A 27,124-nucleotide genomic window follows, 5' to 3' on the forward strand; every position below is an offset into this window, starting at 1 on the left:
CATGTGCGCTAATAGGGTCATTTCATCTCTAAGAACACATTGTTACCACCAAACTTATGGGCACTATTGAAAATCCTTTTCTAAAAGGTACAACGTACAACAAACATATTAAAAGTGAATAGGTAACGATTAGGTAACGAATAGGTAACAGGTTGTTTACCGAGCGCTGGAACGGATACATGCGCGCTAATAGGGTAATTTCATCTCTAAGAACACATTGTTACCACAAGAGACATGGAGACTATTAAAAATCCTTTTCTAAAAGGTGTAACGTACAACAAACGTATAATAAGTGAATAGGTAACGAATAGGTAACAGGGTATTAACCGAGCGCTGGAATGGGTACATGCGCTCTAATAGGGGTATTACATCTATAAGAACACATTATTACCACCAGAGATATGAATTTAATTGAAAATCCTTTTCTAAAAGGTGCAACGTACAACAAACATATTAAAAGTGAATAGGTAACGAAAAGGTAACGAATAGGTAACAGGTTATTTACCGAGCGCTGGAACGGGTACATGCGCGCTTATATGGTCATTTCATCTCTAAGAACACATTGTAACAACATGAGACACGGACACAATTAAAAATCCTTTTCTAAACGGGCAACGTATAACAAACGTATTATAAGTGAATAAGTAACGAATAGGTAACGAATAGGTAACAGGGTATTAACCGAGCGCTGGGACGGGTACATGCGCGCCAATAGGGTATTTTCATTTCTAAGAACATATTTTGACCACCAGAGACACGGACACAATTGAAAATCCTTTTCTAAAAGGTGCAACGTACAACAAATGTGTTATAAGTGAATAGGTAACGAATAGGTAACGAATATGTAACAGGGTATTTACTGAGCGCTGGAACGGGTACATGCGCGCTAATAGGGTAATTTCATCTCTAAGAATACATTGTTACCACAAGAGACATGGAGATAATTAAAAATCCTTTTCTAAAAGGTGCAACGTACAACAAACATATTAAAAGTGAATAGGTAACGAATAGGTAACAGTTTATTTACCGAGCGCTGGAACGGGTACATGCGCGCTTATATGGTCATTTCATCTCTAAGAACACATTGTTACCACCAAACTTATGGGCACTATTGAAAATCCTTTTCTAAAAGGTGCAACGTACAACAAACGTATTATAAGTGAATTAGTAACGAATAGGTAACGAATAGGTAACAGGGTATTAACCGAGTTCTGGGACGGGTACATGCGCGCCAATAGGATATTTTCATTTCTAAGAACATATTTTGACCACTAGAGACACGGACACAATTTAAAATCCTTTTCTAAAAGGTGCAACGTACAACAAACGTGTTATAAGTGAATAGGTAACGAATAGGTAACGAATATGTAACAGGGTATTTACTGAGCGCTGGAACGGGTACATGCGCGCTAATAGGGTAATTTCATCTCTAAGAACACATTGTTACCACAAGAGACATGGAGATAATTTAAAATCCTTTTCTAAAAGGTGCAACGTACAACAAACGTATTATAAGTGAATAGGTAACGAATATGTAACGAATAGGTAATAGGGTATTAACCGAGCGCTGGAACGGGTACATGCGCTCTAAAAGGGTCATTTCATCTCTAAGAACACATTGTACCACCAGAGACATGAACACAATTAAAAAACGATTTATTTCAAGGTGCAACGTATACCTCGTTCATTAAAAGCAAATAAGGAACGAATAAGTAACAGGGTATTATCCGAGCGCTGGAACGAGTACATATGCGCTAATAGGGGTATTACATCTATAAGAACACATTGTTACCACCAGAGATATGAACTTAATTGAAAATTCTTTTCTAAAAGGTGCAACGTACAACAAACTTTTTTAAAGCGAATAAGTAACGAATATTTAACAGGGTATTATTCGAGCGCTGGAACGGATACAAATGCACTTATAGAGTTATATCACCTCTAAGAGCCCAAATCTTCCACCAGAGACAACAAAACAATTGAAAATGATGTTTTAAAAGGTGCAACGTAAGATACTAGTATTATAAGCGAGTGATGGAACGAATTAAACAAGGTAATAGCATACTCCGAAACGATGTACACCCTGCTTACATGTTTAACTCCACCACATTATGTTAGTATGTGCCTGTCCCTAGACAAGAGCCTGAAATTAAGTAGTTATCGTTTGTTTTTGTGTTACATATTTCCGTTTATTTTTTTGTATATGAAATACGGCCGTCAGTTTTGTTGTTTGAATTGTATGAGGTTGTCATGTCTGGGCCTGTTATAGGTGACTACACGGTTTGGGCTATTCTCATTGTTGAAGGCCGTACAGTGAACTATAGTTGATAATTTCTGTGTCATTTTGGTCTAATGTGGAGTGTTGTCTCATTGGCAATCATACCACATCTTCTTTTTTATGCAAGCGCTACACGGTGATTTCATCCCGTCGAACCAAGATCCATCTTCAGACACACGGACATAAAGCAGTTAAAAGGTAGAACGTATAAAAAAAACAAGTCAGGAACAAATACGTATCGAACATGAAGTAAAAGGATCGGTTGAGCACAAACACATATAAATAGGTCATAAAAAGATCATTTTACCTCAACAAATTTAGAACTATTACCATATGTAAGAGTCTTAACAACTAGATTTGTAATTGCTAGCAATAACGGATGGCACCCTTCCCCCTATTACCAGGTGAGCGGCAGCCATTTTGACAATTCCAAAGTCAAAGAGAGCATCTACAGATGTCTAGTAACAGTTTTGCAAAGTTTCATTAAGTTTGAACATTTTGAAATTTTTGATATTTTTGCTGTTTCCATGGTTACGGCGAAAATTCTAACTTCAAAATCCAACTCTGCCTATGCCAGTTACCATTCCTGTAAAGTTTCATCCAGTTTACTCAGCCATATTAAACTATTCCATGCCATAATTAAAAAAGGGGAAGGATATTAAAATTCAAATAAGTAACGAATAGGTAACGAATAGGGAATAGGTAATGAATAGGTAACGAATAGGGAATAGGGAATAGGTAACGAATAGGCAACGAATAGGGAATAGGGAATAGGTAACGAATAGATAACGAATAGGGAATAGGGAATAGGTAACGAATAGGCAACGAATAGGGAATAGGGAATAGGGAATAGGTAACCAACTTGACGCCCATTGATAAAAGAGCATTTTCATGACCCTGGTCCAGTTTATTAATCAGTTCGTTGAAATATTTTTCTACTTGTTCTTAAACAACTTTTTTATGATTCAATTATTTCTGTTCTGATTCTTGAATGCTGTAGATTTTTCTCCTTTACAAGATTTTGAACCTGGCCTATTTGGATCGCTGATTTAGCATTACTGCTTTTAGTTTTGCCTTGTACTTCTTTTAGACTCTATATTTTGATATTTTACCCTTCACTTATCTCAATTAAGTCATGCTTCTTATGATCTTTGGCAAAACACGTTGGATAAACAAGTCAATCACATGTCTTACAAAAAAGACAGCAACATTGTAATGAATGTTGTAAACACTTAATATTGGTGAAATCAATTATCTCTCTATGCACTCCTTACATCCTTTTTGTCTTCTAGTTTATGCCCCTGTGCATTTTTTTACTTTAAAATGTACTTGTTCTCTACAGTGATTGCACATGAGAATATTGCAGTCCATGCATTTCCACTTGATAAGTCTAGCTGTTTCACACAACTTACAATTAAAAGGTACTTGTCCTTTTCTGATTGATTTAGAAAATGCCATTATTAAAACATTACTCAGAGTGTTCTGGTTCCTGATTTTTCTGCCTAGGTGGCAGGGTCGAAGGTTAGTGGATAGATAAATTGTTTCTTACATGAAGTGTAAACATTCAAATACAACTTATCTGATATAACTGTATATAACTGTATTTAAAATTTACAGTTTTATAATGATGATTTATCTGATCTTTTCTTTTTATTTATCACCAATGCATTTTGAATTTTCAGAGGATATCAGAGACTTGAAAAAAATAATAGAAAATTTTTCAAAAATAAAACTAGAAACTCTTAAGAGCCCGTATCGCTCACCTTGGTCTATGTGCATATTAAACAAAGGACACAGATGGATTCATGACAAAATTGTGTTTTGGTGATGGTGATGTGTTTTAAGATCTTACATTACTGAACATTCTTGCTTCTTACAATTATCTCAGTTCATAATGAACCTGGCCCATTAGTTACAGAGGAATATTTTGTTAAAATTTACAAAAAGTTACAAAATTTACAAAATCATTACGAATAGACTATAAAGGGCAATAACTCCTCAATCGCGTAGTGGAATTAACTATTTTTGGATTCTCATAAATTCTACCTATAACTTTTGGACTAGTTTAAATCTCGGTCTATTTCTGTAATTTGTTCTTACATACTGTTGATTTTTTAACTCTGTATGCTTACATTGCCTATGTAAATTTTAAAACTGTGTGTATGCACATTGAACGAAAAATTTATGTGAAGTATACAAATTTTATGACGTCAGACACTCTAGTCAACCCATGTGTTCGTAGATAGATGTTTTTGTGTTCTGTTGGATTGTCCCTTTTGGGGTTGTTATGCGATGATGACTGATGTACCCATGTTTTGACTATTTTATTAATTGTGACTGTTTGTTTGGCGCATCATGTAAATATAGCGGAATTTGATGGGACTGTTATAAAAGAGAGGGGGTTGGCGCTATGGAACTAGGTTTGATCCACCATTTTCTACATTTGAAAATGCCTGTACCAAGTCAGGAATATGACAGTTCTTGTCTATTCGTTTTTAATGCGTTTTGTTATTTGATTTTGCCATGTGATTATGGACTTTCCGTATTGATTTTCGTCTGAGTCCAGTATTTTTGTGATTTTACTTTTTCCTAAAGGGGAAAACTGACCTTTTTGGTCATGTTGACTTATTTGTAGATCTTAATTTGTTGAACATTATTGCTGTTTACAGTCTATCTCTATCTATAATAATATTCAAATGATAACCAAAAACAGCAAAATTTCCTTTACAATTTCCATTTCAAGGGCAGCAAACCAACAACCAGTTGATGGATTCATCTGACAATTTCAGGGCAGATAGGTCTTTACCTGATAAACAATTTTACACCATGTCAGATTTGCTGTAAACGCTTTGATTTCAGAGTTATAAGCCAAAATCTACATTTTACCCCTATGTTTTATTTTTTTTATTTTTTACAAGGCAACTATCTGACAGTTGAAAACTGACCACGGTATCCATGTGTCCATAGTTTCCCGTTATTTACAGCCACCCTTTCAATCACAGATATTTCCTTAGCTTTATAACATATTTTAGTTATATGTAGACGAAACGCGCGTCTGGCGTTTAAAATTATAATCCTGGTACTTTTGATAACTATTTACACCACTGGGTCGATTCCACGGCTGGTGGACGTTTCGTCCCCGAGGGTATCACCAGCCCAGTAGTCAGCACTTTGGTGTTGACATTAATATCAATTATATGGTCATTTTTATAAATTTTCTGTCTATAAAACTTTGAATTTTTTTTGAAAAACTAAGGATTTTCTTACCTCAGGAGTAGATTACCTTAGCCGTGTTTGGCACAACTTTTAGGAATTTTAGGTTCTCAATGCTCTTCAACTTTGTATTTATTTGGCTTTTTTTTTAACTATTTTGATCTGAGCGACACTGATGAGTCTTATGTAGACGAAACGCGCGTCTGGCGTACTAAATTATAATCCTGGTACTTTTGATAACTATTTACACCACTGGGTCGATGCCACTGCTGGCGGACGTTTCGTCCGCGAGGGTATCACCAGCCCAATAGTCAGCACTTCGGTGTTGACATGAATATCAATTATATGGTCATTTTTATACATTTTCTGTCTATAAGACATTGATTTTTTCGAAAAACTAAGGATTTTCTTACCCCAGGAGTAGATTATCTTAGCCGTATTTGGCACAACTTTTAGGAATTTTGGGTTCTCAATGCTCTTCAACTTTGTATTTATTTGGCTTTTTTTAACTATTTTGATCTGAGCGTCACTGATGAGTCTTATGTAGACGAAACGCGCGTCTGGCGTATAAAATTATAATCCTGGTACTTTTGATAACTATTTACACCACTGGGTCGATGCCACTGCTGGCGGACGTTTCGTCCCCGAGGGTATCACCAGCCCAGTAGTCAGCACTTCGGTGTTGACATGAATATCAATTATATGGTCATTTTTATAAATTTTCTGTCTATAAAATTTTGCATTTTTCGAAAAACTAAGGATTTTCTTTCCCCAAGAGTAGATTACCTTAGCCGTATTTGGCACAACTTTTTGGAATTTTGGATTCTCAATGCTCTTCAACTTTGTATTTTTTTGGCTTTTTTAACTACTAAAAGTATTTTGATCTGAGCGTCACTGATGAGTCTTATGTAGACGAAACGCGCGTCTGGCGTATAAAATTATAATCCTGGTACTTTTGATAACTATTTACACCACTGGGTCGATTCCACGGCTGGTGGACGTTTCGTCCCCGAGGGTATCACCAGCCCAGTAGTCAGCACTTTGGTGTTGACATTAATATCAATTATATGGTCATTTTTATAAATTTTCTGTCTATAAAACTTTGAATTTTTTTTGAAAAACTAAGGATTTTCTTACCCCAGGAGTAGATTACCTTAGCCGTGTTTGGCACAACTTTTAGGAATTTTAGGTTCTCAATGCTCTTCAACTTTGTATTTATTTGGCTTTTTTAAATTATTTTGATCTGAGCGACACTGATGAGTCTTATGTAGACGAAACGCGCGTCTGGCGTACTAAATTATAATCCTGGTACTTTTGATAACTATTTACACCACTGGGTCGATGCCACTGCTGGCGGACGTTTCGTCCGCGAGGGTATCACCAGCCCAATAGTCAGCACTTCGGTGTTGACATGAATATCAATTATATGGTCATTTTTATACATTTTCTGTCTATAAAACATTGATTTTTTCGAAAAAACTAAGGATTTTCTTACCCCAGGAGTAGATTATCTTAGCCGTATTTGGCACAACTTTTAGGAATTTTGGGTTCTCAATGCTCTTCAACTTTGTATTTATTTGGCTTTTTTTTAACTATTTTGATCTGAGCGTCACTGATGAGTCTTATGTAGACGAAACGCGCGTCTGGCGTATAAAATTATAATCCTGGTACTTTTGATAACTATTTACACCACTGGGTCGATGCCACTGCTGGCGGACGTTTCGTCCCCGAGGGTATCACCAGCCCAGTAGTCAGCACTTCGGTGTTGACATGAATATCAATTATATGGTCATTTTTATAAATTTTCTGTCTATAAAATTTTGAATTTTTCGAAAAACTAAGGATTTTCTTTCCCCAAGAGTAGATTACCTTAGCCGTATTTGGCACAACTTTTTGGAATTTTGGGTTCTCAATGCTCTTCAACTTTGTATTTTTTTGGCTTTTTTAACTACTAAAAGTATTTTGATCTGAGCGTCACTGATGAGTCTTATGTAGACGAAACGCGCGTCTGGCGTATAAAATTATAATCCTGGTACTTTTGATAACTATTTACACCACTGGGTCGATGCCACTGCTGATGGACGTTTCGTCCCCGAGGGTATCACCAGCCCAGTAGTCAGCACCTCGGTGTTGACATGAATATCAATTATATTGTCATTTTTATAAATTTTCTGTCTATAAAACTTTGAATTTTTCGAAAAACTAAGGATTTTCTTACCCCAGGGGTAGATTACCTTAGCCCTTAGCCGTATTTGGCACAATTTTTTGGAATTTTGGATTCTCAATGCTCATCAACTTTGTATTTATTTGGCCTTTTTAACTATTTTGATCTGAGCGTCACTGGTGAGTCTTATGTAGACGAAACGCGCGTCTGGCGTATATATTATAATCCTGGTACTTTTGATAACTAATAATAATTGTTTCTGTCTCGCCTGTCACAGAATGCTTTACGTAGGAATTACAATCCAGCAGCTTTGTTGTATGACTACCAATGAGACAGCTCTCCATCTAGTTTTCAATTTGTAAAAGAATAAGAGTGCACACGCTGAATGTATAGCCTTCATTACTAATCATTGATATTATGTTGATAGTCCTAAATACAAAGCTTTATTTCAACTGTCACATAAACTGAATTAACCAAGAAAACTAAACATTGACCAATGAACCATGATAATGAGGTCAAGGTCAGATGAACCATGCCAGACAGACATGTTCAACTAACAATTTTTCCATACAACAAATATAGTTTAACTATTGCTTATAGTTCAAACAGACCAAAACACAAAAACGCTGAGCAATAAACCGTGAAAATGAGGTCAGATGACACCTGCCAGTTGGAAATGTACACCTTACAGTTCTTCCATACACCGAATGTACTAGACATATTGCTTAAAGTATCCGAGATATGGGCTTGACCACCAAAAACTAACCTTGTTCACAGATCCCTGAAATGAGGTCGAGGTCAAGTGAAAACAGTCTGACGGGCATGAGGACCTTGCAAGGTACGCATATACCAAATATAGTGATTATATTAAGAGAGAATTTAACATTACAAAAAATCTTAACTTTTTTTCAAGTAGTCACTGAACCATTTTAAAAACAGGCCAAGGGCATTGGACATATTACTGACGGAAAATTCGTAAAATGAGGCATCCATATACAAAGTATGAAGCATGCATGTCTTCCACCTTAATAAATATGAAGCTTTTAAGTAGTTAGCTAACACCGCCGCCGCCGGATCACTATCCCTATGTCGAGCTTTCTGCAACAAAAGTTGCAGTCTCGACAAAAATCATTAAAAGTTCAATAAATAAACTTATCATAGATACCATGAATTGTGCAATTTTATATTTTCACCAGACACTCGTTTATTCTACAAAAGACTCATCAGTGACGCTCGACTGAAAAATGTTGTCATTTTAGTGTCAAATTTAACATGGCCATAAAAGCGGGAGGTTTGGCTAGCCACAAAAACAGGTTCAACCCACCATTATTTTTTTCTTAAAATGTCCTGTACCAAGTCAAGAAAAGGGCAATGTTATCTTATAATTCGTTTTCCCGTGTGTTGCGTTTTCTTTTGTGTTGTGTTTTTGTTGCACTTTAGTGTTTCTGTTGTTTTGTTGTTTCCCTCTTATATTTGGTGTGCTTCCCTCAGTTTTAGTTTGTAACCTGGATTTGTTTTCCCCTCAATCGATTTATGACATTTGAATAGCGATATACTAGTACTACTGGTGCTTTTATTAAAGGTCAAATAAAGAACGAAAATGAAGTGCATTGAGGACCAACCATGCCTAACAGTTTAGTCAAATACAGCCAAGGTAATTCAAAGTACGATCTTATATTACAAATTTTCGATCTGTCATATGTGTGTTGTCCTTGGCCTCATTTAAATGGTTCACTAACTGTTTGAAAGACAAAAGTTTAGTATTTTCGTCATGTTAATTTCTCAACTACCAGTTTTAAGAATACATGTAATAGTATATCTATATTTGTATATGAGTTGTTTACATTGTCAACATGTTTGTAAGACATGGTTCAACTGACCTTGACCGCATTTCATGTATCAGTGATCAAGGTTACATGATTATGTCCATTTGGCAGATACTGTAAGCAGTGGGTCAACTTTATTCGGTGTATAGAATGATTGAAAGGGACGTGTCAGTCTATCAGGCTTCATCTTACTGTGAATTTTCATTGGATTATTGTAAATATCAAGTTTCAGTAGTTGGATTCTATTTTAAGATATAGATCTTAGCAATAGTTTAATTAAATCTGAAGTACGGTATAATGATAAGGTGAATATTTTTTATGGCAGTTTTAATCTGACCTTGACCTTATTTTCATGATTCATTGGCCAAAGTTCAGTTTTATGGTTAAATATACTTCCTTGTTTCTATATGCATTAAGATCAAATGTATTGTACGATTGAATAATTGTGCTGGTAGTTTGTCATACATCACATCCAGTTTACTCTGACTTTGACTTCGACCCAAATGAAAGTAAAACCTTGTCTGATTTGAATTCTGCATAGAACTTTTGTACACTAGAAATTTGGTTGCACAATCTTGTAATGCTGATGCAACTAAAAAAACTGGCAATACGTCATTTAGTTTTATGAGCAATATTCAAAATTATTATATTGATATAAAGTAAAAATATGGATTATGATTATGGACTTTCCGAATTGAGTTTCCTCTAGGTTCAGTATTTTTGTGATTTTACTTTTTATAGGAGAGAGCAAAGACAAGCCGGCTCGTATTCGGATTAATGCGACACAATGTACGTGTATGTTGGCGTGTTTTCCTGTCGATAATCACTGATTAGCATGTTGAAACTCCACTTAGTAAGTCAGTATAGAACACAGTTCATATGAGATAATCATGATCTCATCAAAATATGCTTTAAGTGTTGGCACTTGATATAAAAAAGATATCTATTCATAAGAAGTGAGATAATGATTAACTTGTTAAAAATCTTTACCTATAACCACATAGCCAGTTGATATATAAATTGACAGTAATAATGTTTTGCATGTCTTTTACACTACACCACTTTATTTGGTTTTAATCACATTGCCAACACCGGTGAAATACAAAAGATGGTGAATATACCTGAAGATTTTATACTGGCTTATATCTCAAAAGCAAAAGCAGCTGATAAAATATATAACAAAATGATAACATAATACTTGTCTTTTTCCTGTTTAAAATTATTTTTGTTAATAGTGCTTATAAAAAGTTATTTCATCATTTATACAATATTCCCAGAAATGAATAATCAACTCTCATTTGTTCCATGTCTGCATTGTGTTCTGATTCTTGGTAAATATTTTTATGGTAAATCAACTCATTTTTGATGTGATGTTCTAATCTTATTTGAATTGTCTGTTGTTTATAATGTATATTTTCTTTGGTAAATAAACTCATCATAGAAACCAGGACTAAATTTAGTATATACGACAGACACGTGTTTCGTCTACAAAAAACTCATCAGTGACGCTAGAATCCAAAACAGTTTAAAGGACCAAATAAAGTAGGAAGTTGGAGTTGAAATAAGAGTTATAATCGCTATTTTGTGCATTTTTCCTTTGGTATTTTTATGTGATAATTTTTTATATCATGTAACTCGCTTGAGATGGAAAATTATCGCTAGAAAGTAAGAAGACACGTGGCGTTGGTAATGAAATTGACATGAAATTGACAACATCGTCATAGGTAAAATAGCGATAAACAGATTATCATTTGTCATCTCAACTCGATTGCATTTATAGCTTTCGTCGTACCGGCTCAAGCGAGAATATCAATCTCGTTGAGATGATCAACGATAATCTATAAGTCTTTTATATAATAAGGAAATGTGTGTTAAGACCCGAGTAAACATTGAACATGATACCTTCTAGCAAATTTCTTTGACCTGACAATTAAACCCATCCTGGTGTAAATATACTCTTAATACCTGGATTGAAATTTCATATTAACGCCAGAGGCGCGTTTCGTCTACAAAAGACTCAATAAAGCCATGAGAAAAAAACTAAAAGCAATCACATAATTAATTACACATTATCAAAATTAATTGTTAAACAAAAACAACATCATACAGAAACTTTGTGAATACATGCATGTGAAACATTTGAAAATGAGCGTTCCCTTCAATTCTACCTCACCTACTTTGAGATGTTTTAATGGATGCTGGTGGTACCTTAATGTATCGGATGTAACTTTCTGAAGATCACCGCCCTAATGTTTCTATCAAGTGATCTTCTAAATTTGCCTTATCAGCACTAGTAGCAGTCCCAATTCTAAAACTTTGACCATTTTAAGGACTTAAGTTGAAGCTTCATATATCATTAATTTTCCAATACAGGTGAGGACATATTGTCTCTCCAGAGGTTTCTTATCAATGGTTATGAAAAGTGGATCAGTTTGATTGATAGGAGAAAATTCCTTCCTTACTTGTGTATATATTTTAACAAAATTTTGGTTCTAGGATACTCCTAAAATGCACCCAGGTTAATTTACTAAGAAACGAAAGACAAAGGAATCCAAATGCCTCAACTAGTCACTAATTAACAAGACATGTATATCACGGTGGGTATGGTTGTCATGCGAGAGGACGTTCTGTGCTGGTGATTTGGTCCTGTTCTGTGCTGGTGGGTCCTGATTCTGTGCTGGTGGATTGGTTTACATTGTATCAGAACGGCAATAAAACGACTGTTTTGTTGCTTAATTTTTCTCTGATGTGTCATAAGAACCATGCAAAGTATATTACAATAATTTATATTAGAAAAGTCGTGCAAGTTCGTTAAACAGAATTGTTCTGACGCTGGGCTGGTGATAAGAAAAACGGTCCTGGTTCTGTGCTCCTATGTCCTGGTTCTGTGCCTTTATATTTTAGTTAAAAGTGGCATATATTCAAGATCATTGATGCTGTACTGTTATTGACTAATTAACTGTTGTCTGCTTTCTTGAAATTGACATTGTTGTGAATGTGTTTACTGTTATTATGAGAGAAAAAATACCCCTATTTTCTATTTTTTTTAAAAGTTGACTGTAATCTGATTTTTTGGCCTGGTAATGGAACCCTTCTTGCCCCCTTTTAAGATAAGAAAATATGTTAACGATTTTCGGGATTACGATCATTTTGCAAGATCACCAAAATACGTTGTAATTTATACAATACTTATATAAAGTAGATTATGTGGTATGTTTGTTGTCAATGGACAAATTCCCATAAGAAACCAAAGGAAGTATGTGTTAACAACCATGCGTCATCGTACGACCTTCAACAATAACCCATAAAATAAAAATGTAAAAGGTTTTGCATAAAAATGGAGAGCAAAAATATAGAACAAAGGACTTTCTGAGCGTTTGAATCATATGTCTTTAGCAGCTTAAAACACATTTGTTTGTGAACAATTGAGTGCTGACTATAAGAATGACAATAGTATTGCGGGTTTGTTCGGGGGTTTTTTTTTTTTGGGGGGGGGGGGGGGGGTTGGGAGGGGGATAAGTTTGAGCGAGCTTATAGTGAAAGTTTTAAGCTTGGAATAGTTTCCCGTAATATTTAAAAGTTGTATTTTAAAAGAAAAATGTATCTTATAGCTATTAAGAATCATTTGCTGTATCTGTAATATTTTTTCAACATAATATTTTTGTCTGAACGGTTATCAGGTATTTTTTTTCGAAAGTTCGATAGAACACTAAAAAAAATCACTATTTTATTTTTCTAAGGGCAGACTATAATATGTCAGAGAATGAAGAAGAGGGAACACTCACAGGCACTTGTCTCAAAAAAAAAAATATACCTATATACCTTAATATAACACAAGGTACTTAACTAATTTTTTTGTAAAATGACACCCAGTCCCGAAACCCCGTTGTTTTTTTTATTTCTCGGTTGTCAAACCCACTTAAACTTGATATGCCGTAAATCTAAATTGATTTATCTACACAATGGTATATGACACGACTATCATTGTTGTCGGGATCATTAGTAGCAGGTCTCAGAAATTGGTCAACGGGATGTTTTTTTGCATTCGTCTGAAGCTTTGGCAACACCCAATCCGCATGTAATTTTATACTGGTTTCTCATTGGTCAATCGTCTGGCTAAAAATAAATGTGGGAAATTTTGGTTAATTTATAGCTCTACATTAGTGTCGTTGTGTACACGTGTGTTTCATTACAAACTTATTTGGGTTTGTTTCACATAATCTGTAAAGAATTTGCAATAAAGATAATAATTCATAGTCAGAGGGAAGCTGACAGTTTTTATTTTAATAATTTTTATAATAATTCAATCAGTGCGTATTTAAATTTTCTGGTACTAAATATTTACAGGCTCGATATATTTTCATTGGAAAAAATATCAAATTCCAAAAATGTTTAATTCATACAACTTGGCTTCATTAGTAGTGCATCCTTCTGTCCTAGTACACCCTATGCAGAGTTGTCCTGAATCATTTAAGGCAAGACAGTATGGATAGAATATTCCTATGTCATTAGTGTTGTAGTATGTCAGTATGTAACCCTGGTTGTTTAGAATGTGTAAACACGGATTATCATTACCTATCACTACAACATTGTCTTTAGGTGTTGCCACTATGTCTCTTGGCTTGAATAATTGATCTTTATTTATATCAGGATGGCCAGTATATTTATTAATTATTTCACCTCCTTGTTCTAAGACAACTACTTTTCCTCTTCTACTACTACCCGGATAATAATCTCCAACAAATATATTCCCATTTCGTGTACTGGTTATACTGTTTGGGTAATTGAAAATTGGTTGATTATCTTGATCATGTTCAAATACAGTCTCATGTTTTCCCTGCTCATTCATTAAAAACACAGCTCTTCTTCCTAGTTTGCTACTGATACCTCCTACAACTACTTTATTACCACTGGTAATGTGAATTGCAGTTGAATCTAAAGGGGCAACATTATATGTAGTGTCTCTAATTTGACCAGTAGTATATGTGAGTTGTTTTGGTGTTGGTTCATCTGTCACCAAGAGGACATCATTAGATGAAAGTACTGCTAAGCCATAGACCTTTATCTCATATTGTGATATTTTGTTAAGTTTAGCACCATCTGATTTTACTTTTTGTAATTTGTTTCCATTAGTCGATATTATCCAGTATGAATTGTCAAGACATGATCTTATAAGTCTTATTCCTGTGAGTTCAGAATGGTATTCTTTGTTGATAACTGGTTCCATGGAAAGATCATCATCTTCTAACGATCCAAAATTAGATTGGGTTATTATCCTTGGAACAAACGTTGGCGAAGACATGTAACTTGACTTAATTTGTTGTATGGGGATGTCAAGAGATTGCTGCATCTTGTTGACTTCTCTGAAGAATTTAGAAGCATCCGTGATTTCCATAAAATCTTTGACTTCAGTAGTTTTATTTTGTATCTGCGCATTGTAATAGGAGACATCGTTAAGATCAGTTTTTACTACTAAAAGAGCGTTTTTATGACTCTGATCCAGTTTGTTACTGAGTTCATTGAAATATTTGTCGACTAGTCCTCTTAAAACTTGTTTATGGTCAATTATATCTGTTTTGGCTTTTGAATGCTTAAGATTTTCCTCATTAACAAGATTCTGAAGCTGGTCTATTTGAAAAGCTGATTTAGCATTACTACTTCGAATTTTATCTTGTCCGTCTTTCAGCCTCTGTATTTTCATATTGTACCCTTCGCTAATCTCAATTAAGTCATGTTGCTTATGATCTTTAGCAAAACAGGTTGGACACACAAGACAGTCGCATGTCTTACAAAAAAGGCAGCAAGATTGTGATGAATGTTGATTACACTTAATATTGGTGAAATCAATCTCCCCTCTGTGCACTCCTATATCCTTTATGTCTAATGTTTTATGCTCTTGTGCATTTTTGAATTTAGAATGTACCTGTTCTTTACAGTGATTACACAGGAGAATATTGCAATCTATGCATTTCCACTTGATATGCCTATCTGTTTCGCATAAGTTACAACTAACAGGTACTTGTCCATTTCTGCTGGATTGTGAGAACGCCATTCTTGTAACACATGTAATATATTTCCTGGTTTGTGTCGACCCGACTTTATGTGTAAATAATATTATTAATAACCGGTGTCGTATTAAATAAAACTAGATCTACCTATAAAATGTACTACCGGAAGTTGTTGGTAGGGAATTTCAATATACAAAATGTAGCTATTAAAATTAAATAAGACTACCATTAAATTGTGCTTCCGTTAAAACAAAACGAATAATGAATAAGATTTATCTACCGTTATATGTTTTTTCTGGAAAGTTTTATATTTTGCATGCAAGATCTGTCAACGTCACAGTAAGCAAAAATAGCAGCGAAAATCTTGCAAATTTTCGTTGGTACTAAACAATTTGTGTGTGTGGTTTTTTTTTAAAATTATTTGACATTATGCACGTCTTAGGTAAATATAGATCTAGTATATCAACAGATGAAGTAATCAATAGAAAAAGTAAAATCTACAAAAATGTCCACTTAAAGTCATCTTTTTAAAAATGAGCAAATACAATATGTTTGGGAACGACTATTTAACAGTACTGTGTTTATCAACAGATGTACTGTTTACTGAAAATGCAAAATGTACGAAAACGTCATCTTTTTAAAACTAGCAAATACGATATATTGTAAGTATCCATTTTGTAAAATATCAAGAGTAAGCACGGACTAATATCCAATTGTTCAAAATATTTGATGAAATTAAACAAAACCTCGGTTTATATTAGACTTTTGACGATGTGAATTTAAGCATGGATGCAATTTGGGTACTCCTCATTACAGAAAATTGGATAGTTTGGAGATTGATTCAAACCCATTTTTTTTGTGACTCACTATGGATTAAAAATCAAATTGGTGTACCTGCACAATAAAGAAGGATAGGGCTACAAAATAAACACAGTATGGGCATTTTTTTCTTGATCATAAAAAAACGTAGGCGAAAAAGCTGTCAAAATAGGTGCAATTTGGGTACCGTCACGTTAACTTCAAAAAAGGAGGGGGAGGGGGAGTGGAGGGTGTGTTATGTTCTTTTTCCCTAAAATAATATTCTGATCCCCAATTTGATGAAGAAAAAAAATATTGTGGTCAAACAGATGGGAAAAAAAATATTCTTAATTCAAATTTCCCTCATACCTTAATAAAAGTTTCAAATTTTAAAAATAATAATTTGATTAATAGTGTTAAAAAATGTTCGTGCTTCGAGCAAAAAATCCCCCTTTGAAGTTAAATGGTTGCTCCCTTACGATGCTGCTCTCAGATAGTAATCTATGTAAATTAGCTACCTTACTATAGACATAAGAATATTGACTCGTCCAGTTTGAAGGTCAATTTAGTTACCGCACACATGTATGTACGTTCTTATTATCAATAGTAATGTATGAATAGCATAAAAAAGTTTGAAGGTAAACTAATAATAAGTTAATCCAATCAAATTGCCTACGAATTAATTACAATGATCAGTCCACATCATAAAAAATAGTAAGAGTAAACTGGTAGGGAGAAATTAAATGTCGTATATTTTAAGTTCATTATTTTGCAATAACGAATTAAAAATTTTAAACCAAAAGATATGCTATAATTCCATAAATATGTCGTTCTGTACTGGTATAGTTTTTGTATCTCTTATTTGCGTATTTAAGGCTGTAGAAAGTTTGGGCTTCAAAAGTCAACATAATTATTGTCTTTATACAGAAAATTCGCCTTTTTAAAATATTGAATGTTTCACAAATAATACGCGACAACAAAGTACAATCATTTTTTAAACCACTGCAAAAAAACTCATTCTGATTGATGCTGTGGTATTGTCACAAATTGCATTGCAGTGAACAGTGGTACAGCAAACGTACATCAATGCCAAAACGACAAAATGATAATGTTAACTGTTTGTAATACTCGTGTTTAGCATTTACTTTAAAATTTTCCATATAAAACAATATGACGGTTGATTTCTATTGGTTTGATTCGGTGCTTTGCTTTAGCGCCAATTGGCATTTCATTTGCGCCAAAAAAATCTTTCATTTGCGCCAAAAACTAAATCTTTCATTTGCGCCAAAAACTAAATCTTTCATTTGCGCCAATATTAAAGGTAAGTACAGGTTAATACATGTAGATACAGGTTATAATAGTATAAAACATAAAAAATTTCAAAAAGTCTTTTAATAATAGAGAGAGTTTTAAACATATTCCTCAGAAATCAGTTATCATAAAATCATACAAGTTATGCTAAAACCTCGATAAAATCATACAAATAATGCTAAAATCATACAAGTAATGTTATAACCTGAATAAAACCTTGGTAAAATCACGAAAGTTATGTTAAAACCTTGATAAAATCAGAAAAGATAGCACTATACACTGGAGTACGTTATTGAGACATTTGTTAGCACTATATAGTAAAGTTACAAGTCTGTTTTGGCGCAAACATGTATAAGCAACGGTCTTGATGTAGTCATGTCTTGAAATTTTCCGTCTTAGGTGCATGCCATATTTCTCCATAAGATAGTCAGTTTTCTCTTTCTCCCATCGTCGAACTGCAGCCGGTGTGTCCAAAGATCTCATGTACGTTGTAGCCTGAATCTTCTTTACAACGTCAACATAAATAAACATGTTTGGATGTTTTGAATAAAATTGTTCATTAAAATGTGCATGAAATGACTCCGGTCCATCTCAGTTTTGAATTAGAAATGAGTATGAACTCACACATATATCCAGGGGGAGTTATGTACAAACAAAAAACAAAATAAATAATATTTAACTTTTCCGTTATATTTCCTGTTCCTGTCATACCTGTAAAATGGCGCAAACGAAGGTTTTTTTTTTTGGCGCAAATGATATATAACCTTGTGGCGCAAATGAAAGGTTTGATTTTTTAAAAATTGGCGCAAATGAAATGATTTGTTGGATCATTTAATTTTTCTATTTGATAAAGGACATTCCGTTTTGAATTTTCCTTGGAGTTCAGTATTTTTTTTCTATTTCACTTTTTTCATGATCAGTTAAGCAGGCTAGAGTGTCATGATACATTTCTGTGTGTGTATTCTTAAGGGCAAAAAATATAGTAGATTGAAAGAAACTGTTAACAACTAAAATGATCTGCAATACTTAATTACCTAAAAAGGTATTTTGGTCAAGAACTATATACTGGGTTATGATCGTGATAATAATACAATTCATGGAGAGTTGCAATTGTTGAAAATGCACATAGATAAGGATGAGACCCACAGGCTCTTGAGCATTTAGTCTAATTGAAATAAGTTGTGTTGGTTAAAGACCAAACTGAAGGAAATATATTACTGTTGAAGACCAAACTCAAGGGAAACAAATTACTGTTGAAGATCAAACTCAAGGAAATATATATTACTGTTAAAGACAACATTAAGAAATATATTACTGTTTTAAAAAAGTCAAATTCAACATAACATTACAGTACATTATTTCTATCTGACAAACTAATGTTTAGCGATCGTCTATAAAATGGCCTTTGATAAATTTAGTATGTTTTTATTAGAAAAAGGGGTGGTATTATATATACTTCAATTTCATTAAAAATTTGTACATTTGTTGCAATTTTGAGTGAAAACTCTTTGTATCTACGTTTACTGTAAGAAGAAGGTCAAGACTATTTTATGTAAAGAATTATTGTAAGGTGAACTTGTCTTTCTGGCAGGTTATCATTGACATTGTCATGTGTCACATGGCACTTATACCACATCTTATTATTTATATCCTATAATGTTGACATTATTTGCATGGATCATTATAATGTTAAATTCGTGTGATTAATGTTGTAAAGCTTTGCTTTAAAGATTTTTTTTGCAGTGTTTAGAGAAATTGACCTAGACAGTTATTTGAATAAGATAATGAATTCTGTTTATATTCGAATATCTCATTTTGAAAACAATTCTGAAATTAATAAATATAATCTTTATTTGTCATATAAGTAACATTATACTTGTGACATAAACAAAAGTAACAACAACAATAAAATAACTGAGTTGAACACACACATATCTATATATATACAAGTAAAACTAACTAAGAGTCCCCTGTCCTCAGCTCTAAAGACTGTTTTATAAAGGAACCTGTTTTTTTCACTTGGTTTATATTAGAAGGATTTAGTAGAATTACTAGTTTTTGTGTATCAGATAGATTTGGAAACATAGGATTATCTATTGCCATGTCATTAAAAAGTTTTATACGTAAAACGTTATTAATTTGACAGTGGAGGAGAAAGTGATTTTCATCTTCTAAGGTTTTACAAGTTGGACATGTTCTATTGTCTCGAGGTATTTTTAGATATCTGCCCTTTTCAATGAGCAAATTATGGTCACTAATTCTGATTTTTGTAAATAAACGTCTAGTTTCAAAATTTTGATATTTAAGATAAAATTCTTGGTCTTGTTTGACTTTAATATTTTTGTAAAGAAAAAGTTTGTTATTTTCGTTCAAACTATTTATTTTATTTTCCAGTAGTTCTGTATAAAATTTACTTGTAGTATTCTTAATCCAAGTCTTTAATTTGTTAACTTGTTCCATGTTTTGACAGGACATTACTTTTTGTGTATCAATATTCATTTCTTGTGTTGAGTCTTTTATAAAAGTGAACCAAGTATAAACTCCTTGTGAATCAAGGTGTTTACTTAATGTATAACTTTCTTTTAGTAACGGGTTTATGTTTTCAGTATTTAATCTAGCCCAATAAAGAATTGCTTGTGTTTTTATATATTTTTCTATTGGTTGTCTACCAAGTTCAGCTTTAACGCCTAAATTAGCAGATGTTTTTTTAGTACCTAGAATATATTTACAGAAATTAACATGAACCTTTTCAAAGGGAGTCTTATCCAAATATTGGAAATTATCTATATCTTTGTTTTGAGATTTTAATCTGCCTTTTGCTCTATAATAAGATTGATATGTATCCATGTATGATATTTCAGCATTATATGTTAAAATTGGTTTTATAAGAGAATCAAAAAGATTACAGGATACATTAACAGGGAAATTTCCCCAAAAGGCTGCATGTTTTTTTTAATGAAAACAGAGCTTTCCTAGCTTTTTTGGCTAAATCTGTTAAACTTGCATTTAAATTTCCGTTATTTTTTATTATAGTGCCCAGAAATTTATATTCTGTAACGTTATCAATTTTTTCATTATTGAACCTTACAATGTATGGTTCCAGTTTTGTAGTTCTTTGTTCAATGATCATTGTTTTTGTTTTTTTAGTATTTAGACATAATTGCCATTTTTCACAGTAATTTGATAAGTTATTTAGGCTATTTTGAAGACCTTCTTTACTTTCCGATAAAATTATAAGGTCATCAGCAAACAAAAGACTTCCTATATCAGAATTTAATATTCTCAAGGGTGTTGAACCTTTATGGTCAAAATTTTCAACTATATCATTAATAAATAAATTGAAGAGTGTGGGACTAATACTGTCCCCTTGTTTTACTCCTCGGTCAATGGGAAAGAATCTAGAATGTTTATCATTATATTTTAAAGATGCTTCAGTATGAATAAACTGTTGTTTTATTATTTCAAACATATGTTTCCCTACACCCATTTTAGCTAATTTATAAAGCATTCCAATTCTCCAAAGGGAATCAAAAGCCTTTTTAAGATCTACAAAACAGACAAAAAGTTTTCTTTTATTTTTATGAATATATTTATTAATCAAAGTTTTAAGGATAAATACACTGTCTGCAGTCCTATGATTAACTCTAAATCCAAATTGGGCATTAGTTAATTTTTTTTCCAAAGTTTTAATCATTCTTTGATTTAAGATGCTACTAAATAATTTGGATATACAGTTGATTAAAGAAATTCCTCTGTAGTTGCTTGGGTTACATTTGTCACCAGATTTATGTACTAAAGTTATGTATGCAGTATTCCATGAAGTTGGATAGTGTCCTGTTTTTAACATAAGATTAAATAATTTAGCATATGCTTTGGTAGTTACTGGACTACTAAATTTAATTACCTCGTTTAACACACTATCTGGTCCACTTGCTTTTCCATTTTTTAAGTTTTTTAAAATACAATTAATTTCAGAGCAAGTAATAGGCCTGTCTGTTTCAGGGTTATAAGAAATATTATCTTCAAAATTTTTCAGCTTTTGCTCAATTTTGGTTTGAAAATCATTATTTATTTTTGAAAACTTTCCTTGATTTTGGAAATGTTTAATTGTGCTTTCACTGTCCTTTAACATTTCTTTTAAATCATCATCTCCATCTATATTTTTGTTTTCTAGTGATTTTAGTATTTTCCAGTATTCCTGAGGATTTGTATTCATTGAATCTGAAAGTTTATCAAAGATTTTCTTTTTATATTCTATTTTTTTCAGTTTTATTAACTTTCTAAATGATTTGAGTAAACAAAAATATTTATGTTTCAGTGAACAGTTAAAGGGATTTTGTCTTAATTCTTTTCCGACTGCATTTATTGACTTTTTATATTCATATACTTCATTATCTGACCATTTTTGTTTCTTTTTTTTGTTTCTTTTAGAGTTTGGTATACCTCTTACATGTCTTAATGTACAAGATTTTTCTGTTAAGTTGCATAAAATTAAATCAAGCTCACTAGCTGCCTGATCTATCCCATTTTGATTTTCACTATATTTCTTTGTTTCAAAGTTTATAATTTCATTTATAAAATTTTCAGAAGATATAGTTTGAATTAATATATTTTTGGAGTTATCGTTCCACTTATAAGATTTCATTGTTTTCCATTTGTCTTCTGGAAATAGATACTGTTTTTCACTTATATTACATTTAAGAAATATTTCAATTTGTGCATGATCTGAAAGGTAGTTGATTTCATTAGTTTTAAAGTATATTACTGAGGTCAGGAGACTCTTACTTACAATAGCATAATCTACTGTACTCAAGCCATTGGGCGTGAAACATGTAAAATATCCCAAAGAATCACCAATGTATCTGCCGTTAAGTATACGTAGTCTTGATGACAAGCATAATTCTAAAAGATTGTTACCCTGTGCATTTAATATTTTATCTTGGTTATTTCTTTTTAAAAATTGATCCACATCATAATTTTGAGGTAATATATTTTGAGAATGTATATTAAATAGATCTGGGTCATCATTTTCTATAAAATCTGGATGACTGCTAGTGCAGGAGTTAAAATCTCCTATTAAGGCAATTTGTCCTTTGTTTGAATATGTACTTATTTCTTTTTCTAACTGGGTATAGTCATTTTCATAATGAGTGGAATTTACAGGGGGGATATAAACAGCACACAAGTATAAGTCATGTGTAAGGCCAAAGAAATTTTTGTCTAATTTAAGCCATAGCCTGTTTTGTGAATTTGTACCTTCTTGAATATGGGAAATCCCTTTGGAGTATATTTTTTTTATAGTATACTAGTATCCCACCACTATGTCTTTTTGCTTTCTTCTTCTTTTTTCTTATTTTAGAAAAGGTATTAAAGCCAGGGATATTATATTCTTTACATTCTCCTTTCCAGGTTTCTAATAAGATATTTATGTCACTTTTTATACTGTTAAGAAAAAAATCATCATTTGATTTGTCACCAAGACCATGTATATTCCATGCAGATATAGTTAGTTGCTTAATTAATGACTTCTGATTCATTATAAATTCAAAATTGAAATATATGGCTGAAAACTAGCTTTAAAGCATAGTGATATATCTATAACATTATTATAATCATGTGTAAGTCTACATTTAAAACACATAGTAGTATAATACATCTGTTTGAAAGTATGCATTAAAAATAAAAAGGCATTCAACTTATTTAAGCTAAGTACCATAAAAAGAGGGATAACTCTTATCTAAATTTTCTTTATTCCAAATCTTTGAGAGAGATAATACTGTGTTACAGAATAACCCTTTTTATTTCTTTTCCTTCAGGTTTTTTATTGTAATTCAGAAATAAAAATAAAAATCTCTATTTCTAATTGTGTATAAAGCATTATCTTTACTGGTTGTTATTACATTTTAGAAAAAGGATTTATGGATGCATGAATATAATATACAATGATGAAGAATATAACTAATATAATATAAATTTAGTACCACTTTACATGTTAAATGGGGGAAAACTTTAAGATAAATATAAAGAGAGTTTCTAGACAATAAAGTTTTACTATAGTATTTAATATACATGTATATTCTTATTATTATTAAAGTAAAATGTATATATAGAGAGAACCATGAATCTTTAAGAAACAAAATTTATATAGAAAACAATAAAGCATTATTTCTTGTTCTTTGTTTTACTGTGATAACATATCACTATATCTTGTTATAATGTCAGACTACGTCAAGATTTTACTGTTTTACAGTATTGCAAAAAATAAATTCTAGCTAATAACATGAATAATAATCTATCAAGCACCACATTCTTTTTATGGTATACTTCTATTAAACAAAAGATTATTTATAAAAAACAATTTTTAAACACCCCAAAACTACATCTTAATCAGTCATAAAGCCATGTTTATTTCTCAGCTGCGTTTTAAAATCAACACTGAACACAAGATTTATCTAAAAACTGTATAAAATGAAGAATAAGATACACTTATTTCCTAACATTTTTCATTTCTTGCAGCATTAATTCTATCATTGGAAGCAAGCTGTCTGTACTGTCGCTGTATTGTTGACGGTTTACATTTTGGTACTGATTCTGCCAATTTTGATTTATATTTTGGTTTTGCCTATTGTTGTCATTTTGCCAATTTTGCTTGTTATAACTCATATTTCTATTTTGTGTATTATAATCCTTTGTATTTCTATTGTAAAAGCTATGTTTGTACCCTACATTATCTGCTGTGTTTTGATATGGTCTGTTTCCATAGTTTTGGTTTCTATAATGGTTGTCTGGACTTCTCTGCTTTGTATCTGTTACAATACCAAGTAATGGGTTAGTTATTTTCTTGATACATTTCACCATGATTCCTACTCCTACCTCATTAAGATGAATTCCATCAATATAGTCTGTTGTTCTCATATTACTATATTCTACCAGTTGTATGTTTTCGTCAAAACAGTAATCTTTAAGTAAAGTATTATACTGACGTCGTTTCTCTTCAAATTCTTTAGACTGATCACGGTCTCTTAAAAAACGAGGTAGAATTTCTGCGAGAATGATCTTAGTTGCTGGTAGTATTCTTCGTGTTGTTGCTACTAGATATTCTACTTCTTTTAGTACACAATCAGCTTGTTTTCTTTCAAGATCATTTGATCCTATTTGAAAAAGTACATTTTCTGCACTTACTTTTTCTAATTTGATAAATTGTGTAGCGCCAAATACTGTTTTGTCTCTCAGTGTATTAATTCGTGTATTTTTATTTCTATATATCCTTCTGCCATTCAAGTCTTTAACTATTGATGAACCTATTATCCAAAGATTAGCTTTGGGAGTATTTTCATTTGTTGAATTTTGTGTACTTCTAACACTTTCTCCTTTTTCTTGAGAATTTTCAAGCCTGTTATGATCAATTTCACCTTCATCATTTCTAAAATGTTGCGATTGATCATTGTGAGATACTGGTGTGTCATGTGACATACACATTTGGTTTTTCCTTAAATCTGAATCAATTTTGTCTATTTTTTTGTTAGTTTCTCTTGTTTCTGCCTGATTTACTCTTAACTCTTCAACAACGCGGTTCATGTTCACGGCATTTGCAGTCTGTGCTAATAGTTTGTGAGTTACTTCTATTCTGTTGAGAACAACCAATGAATCTTGATATATTTTCTGTGAATTTTCACATCTGTCTAAATCCATCTTAATATTTTCTCCTAACCATGCTAACTGCCTGGCGACTGTTGACATAGTTTCACTATTTATGTTGGTATTTAAATTCTGAACAACTTTTTCTAATTTTTCTACGTCGGATTTAAGTTTTGTAATTTCTGAGAATTTTTCATTCATTTCATTACATACTTTAAGGACCTCATTTGTTTTAGAATCGTTCTCTATTAATTTACGTTCGATTGAGTGCAAAACTTGTTTTATATCACTTATATCTTTTTCTTTAGATTCATCTCGAGCTTGGACATTTATTTGTTCTGTATCTGACATTGTTTCTGAAGTTTTTTTGTCTTTCTCTTGGTTTTCAGACACTATGATTATTTGTTCTTTATCAGACATTGTTTCTGAAGTTTTTTTGTCTTTTTCTAGGTTTTCAGACACTGTTTTTGAATAACTAGTTTCTTCGTCTTGTTCATCAGATTGCATGCTAAGATCAACATTTACTGTCACCTTGTTTGAGGAATTATTTTGTTCTTCGTCCTTGAAAGGTTCATAAAGTGTTACCTTTGCAAACAGCTCATCCACATTCGGATTATCTCCCTTTGCCCGTTGGCTAACCAAATTGTCAATTACCAACCATATCTCTTTGTATTCATTTTCTAACCATGTGTCAATAGTTTTACCCTGTATCATTGCATTTGTCGTGGTGTAAAAGAGAGTAACTACTAACAACTTTTTATTATTGAATGATATTTCAACAGCTGATTTGTACAGCAAATCTGTTGGTGATTTCCACTGGAAGGGCTTTTGTTCATCGTTAATGTTAATTGATTTTGATTTAATGTCAAAATCTTTCCATTTTACATCGTAATTTGGATTGTCACCCAATATTTTAAAGTATCGGATAAGCAGTGCTCGTCGCCAGAGTAGTAAAGTGTCCTTGTTAAGCTTAAAAGTTGCTTGTGATTTCCCCCTTACAATTTGATGTATGGGGCTTTTGCTGGACCTCGGAGCTTCAGGTGAATTTGATGCCATTATGACGTCTAGGGTTGAATATATTATATAAAGTATAAAACACGTGTTTTGGGTTAGTTCATAAAATCTACTTTTTGTGTGTTTTCAGCCATATTTCTCGTTTTTAAGCCTTTTTAGTCTTCTGCCACATTTGGGACATGGGGGTCGCCATGATAATAAAAGTGTCCATGATATATCTTTTTCTACAATAAAAAATAAACTTCAAGTACTCGCAAAGCGGTTTGTGTTTGTACAAGCAACCTGTGTGGTACGCACTGAAACCCGGACCGGACCGGACTCCGGACCCGGACTTTGGTATGAAACCCGGACCCGGACCCGGACTGGCCGCCGGACCCGGACTGAATGCCGGACCCGGACTGTGGGTTTTTTACCACTTTGATTTTGATTTTGTCATATAATTAGTTACAGTATATAAATTTTTAAAAAAAATCCACATTCCGAGTGCAAAATTGAACAAAAAAGAGTAAAGTAAAGAAAGGAAGAGATATATAATAATTCCTTTGTCGTTATTGTTTTATTGAAATTAATAAAAATCTTTTTATTATCAATGAAAGCAAATTAAATTCTTTTCATAGGAAGAGTAAAGCGCAATAGTTTGAAACATTCGAGGGTTATATTTTTTTGTATTGTTTTCTTCTTCTAGACATTAAGGGAAAAATAGAATTCCTGCTTTTCTAAAACATTGTTTTGGCAGTCTTAATTAATCACTTTTAATATTGGTTTCCTGTTATGAGAACATCAATTACGCGTTGTTATGTCACTGTGTAATGAAAGTCTCGTGTTTTATTGGGTATTTGACATTTGCGCCGATTTTTAAAAGTTTCGATCTTTC

At 32.6% G+C, this 27,124-nt stretch overlaps 1 protein-coding gene across 1 annotated transcript; it reads right to left on the bottom strand.

Moving 5' to 3' along the window:
- Nucleotides 1–13,462: 13,462 nt before the first annotated feature.
- LOC139516544 (E3 ubiquitin-protein ligase Trim36-like) lies at nt 13,463–15,613 on the bottom strand. The gene has a single exon (XM_071306713.1). The coding sequence runs from the start codon at nt 15,531–15,533 to the stop codon at nt 13,857–13,859; it is 1,677 nt and encodes a 558-aa protein (XP_071162814.1). The 5' UTR covers nt 15,534–15,613; the 3' UTR covers nt 13,463–13,856.
- Nucleotides 15,614–27,124: the final 11,511 nt, after the last annotated feature.

This window comes from Mytilus edulis, chromosome 3 (genome assembly GCF_963676685.1).
Source record: "Mytilus edulis chromosome 3, xbMytEdul2.2, whole genome shotgun sequence".
NCBI lineage: Eukaryota > Metazoa > Mollusca > Bivalvia > Mytilida > Mytilidae > Mytilus > Mytilus edulis.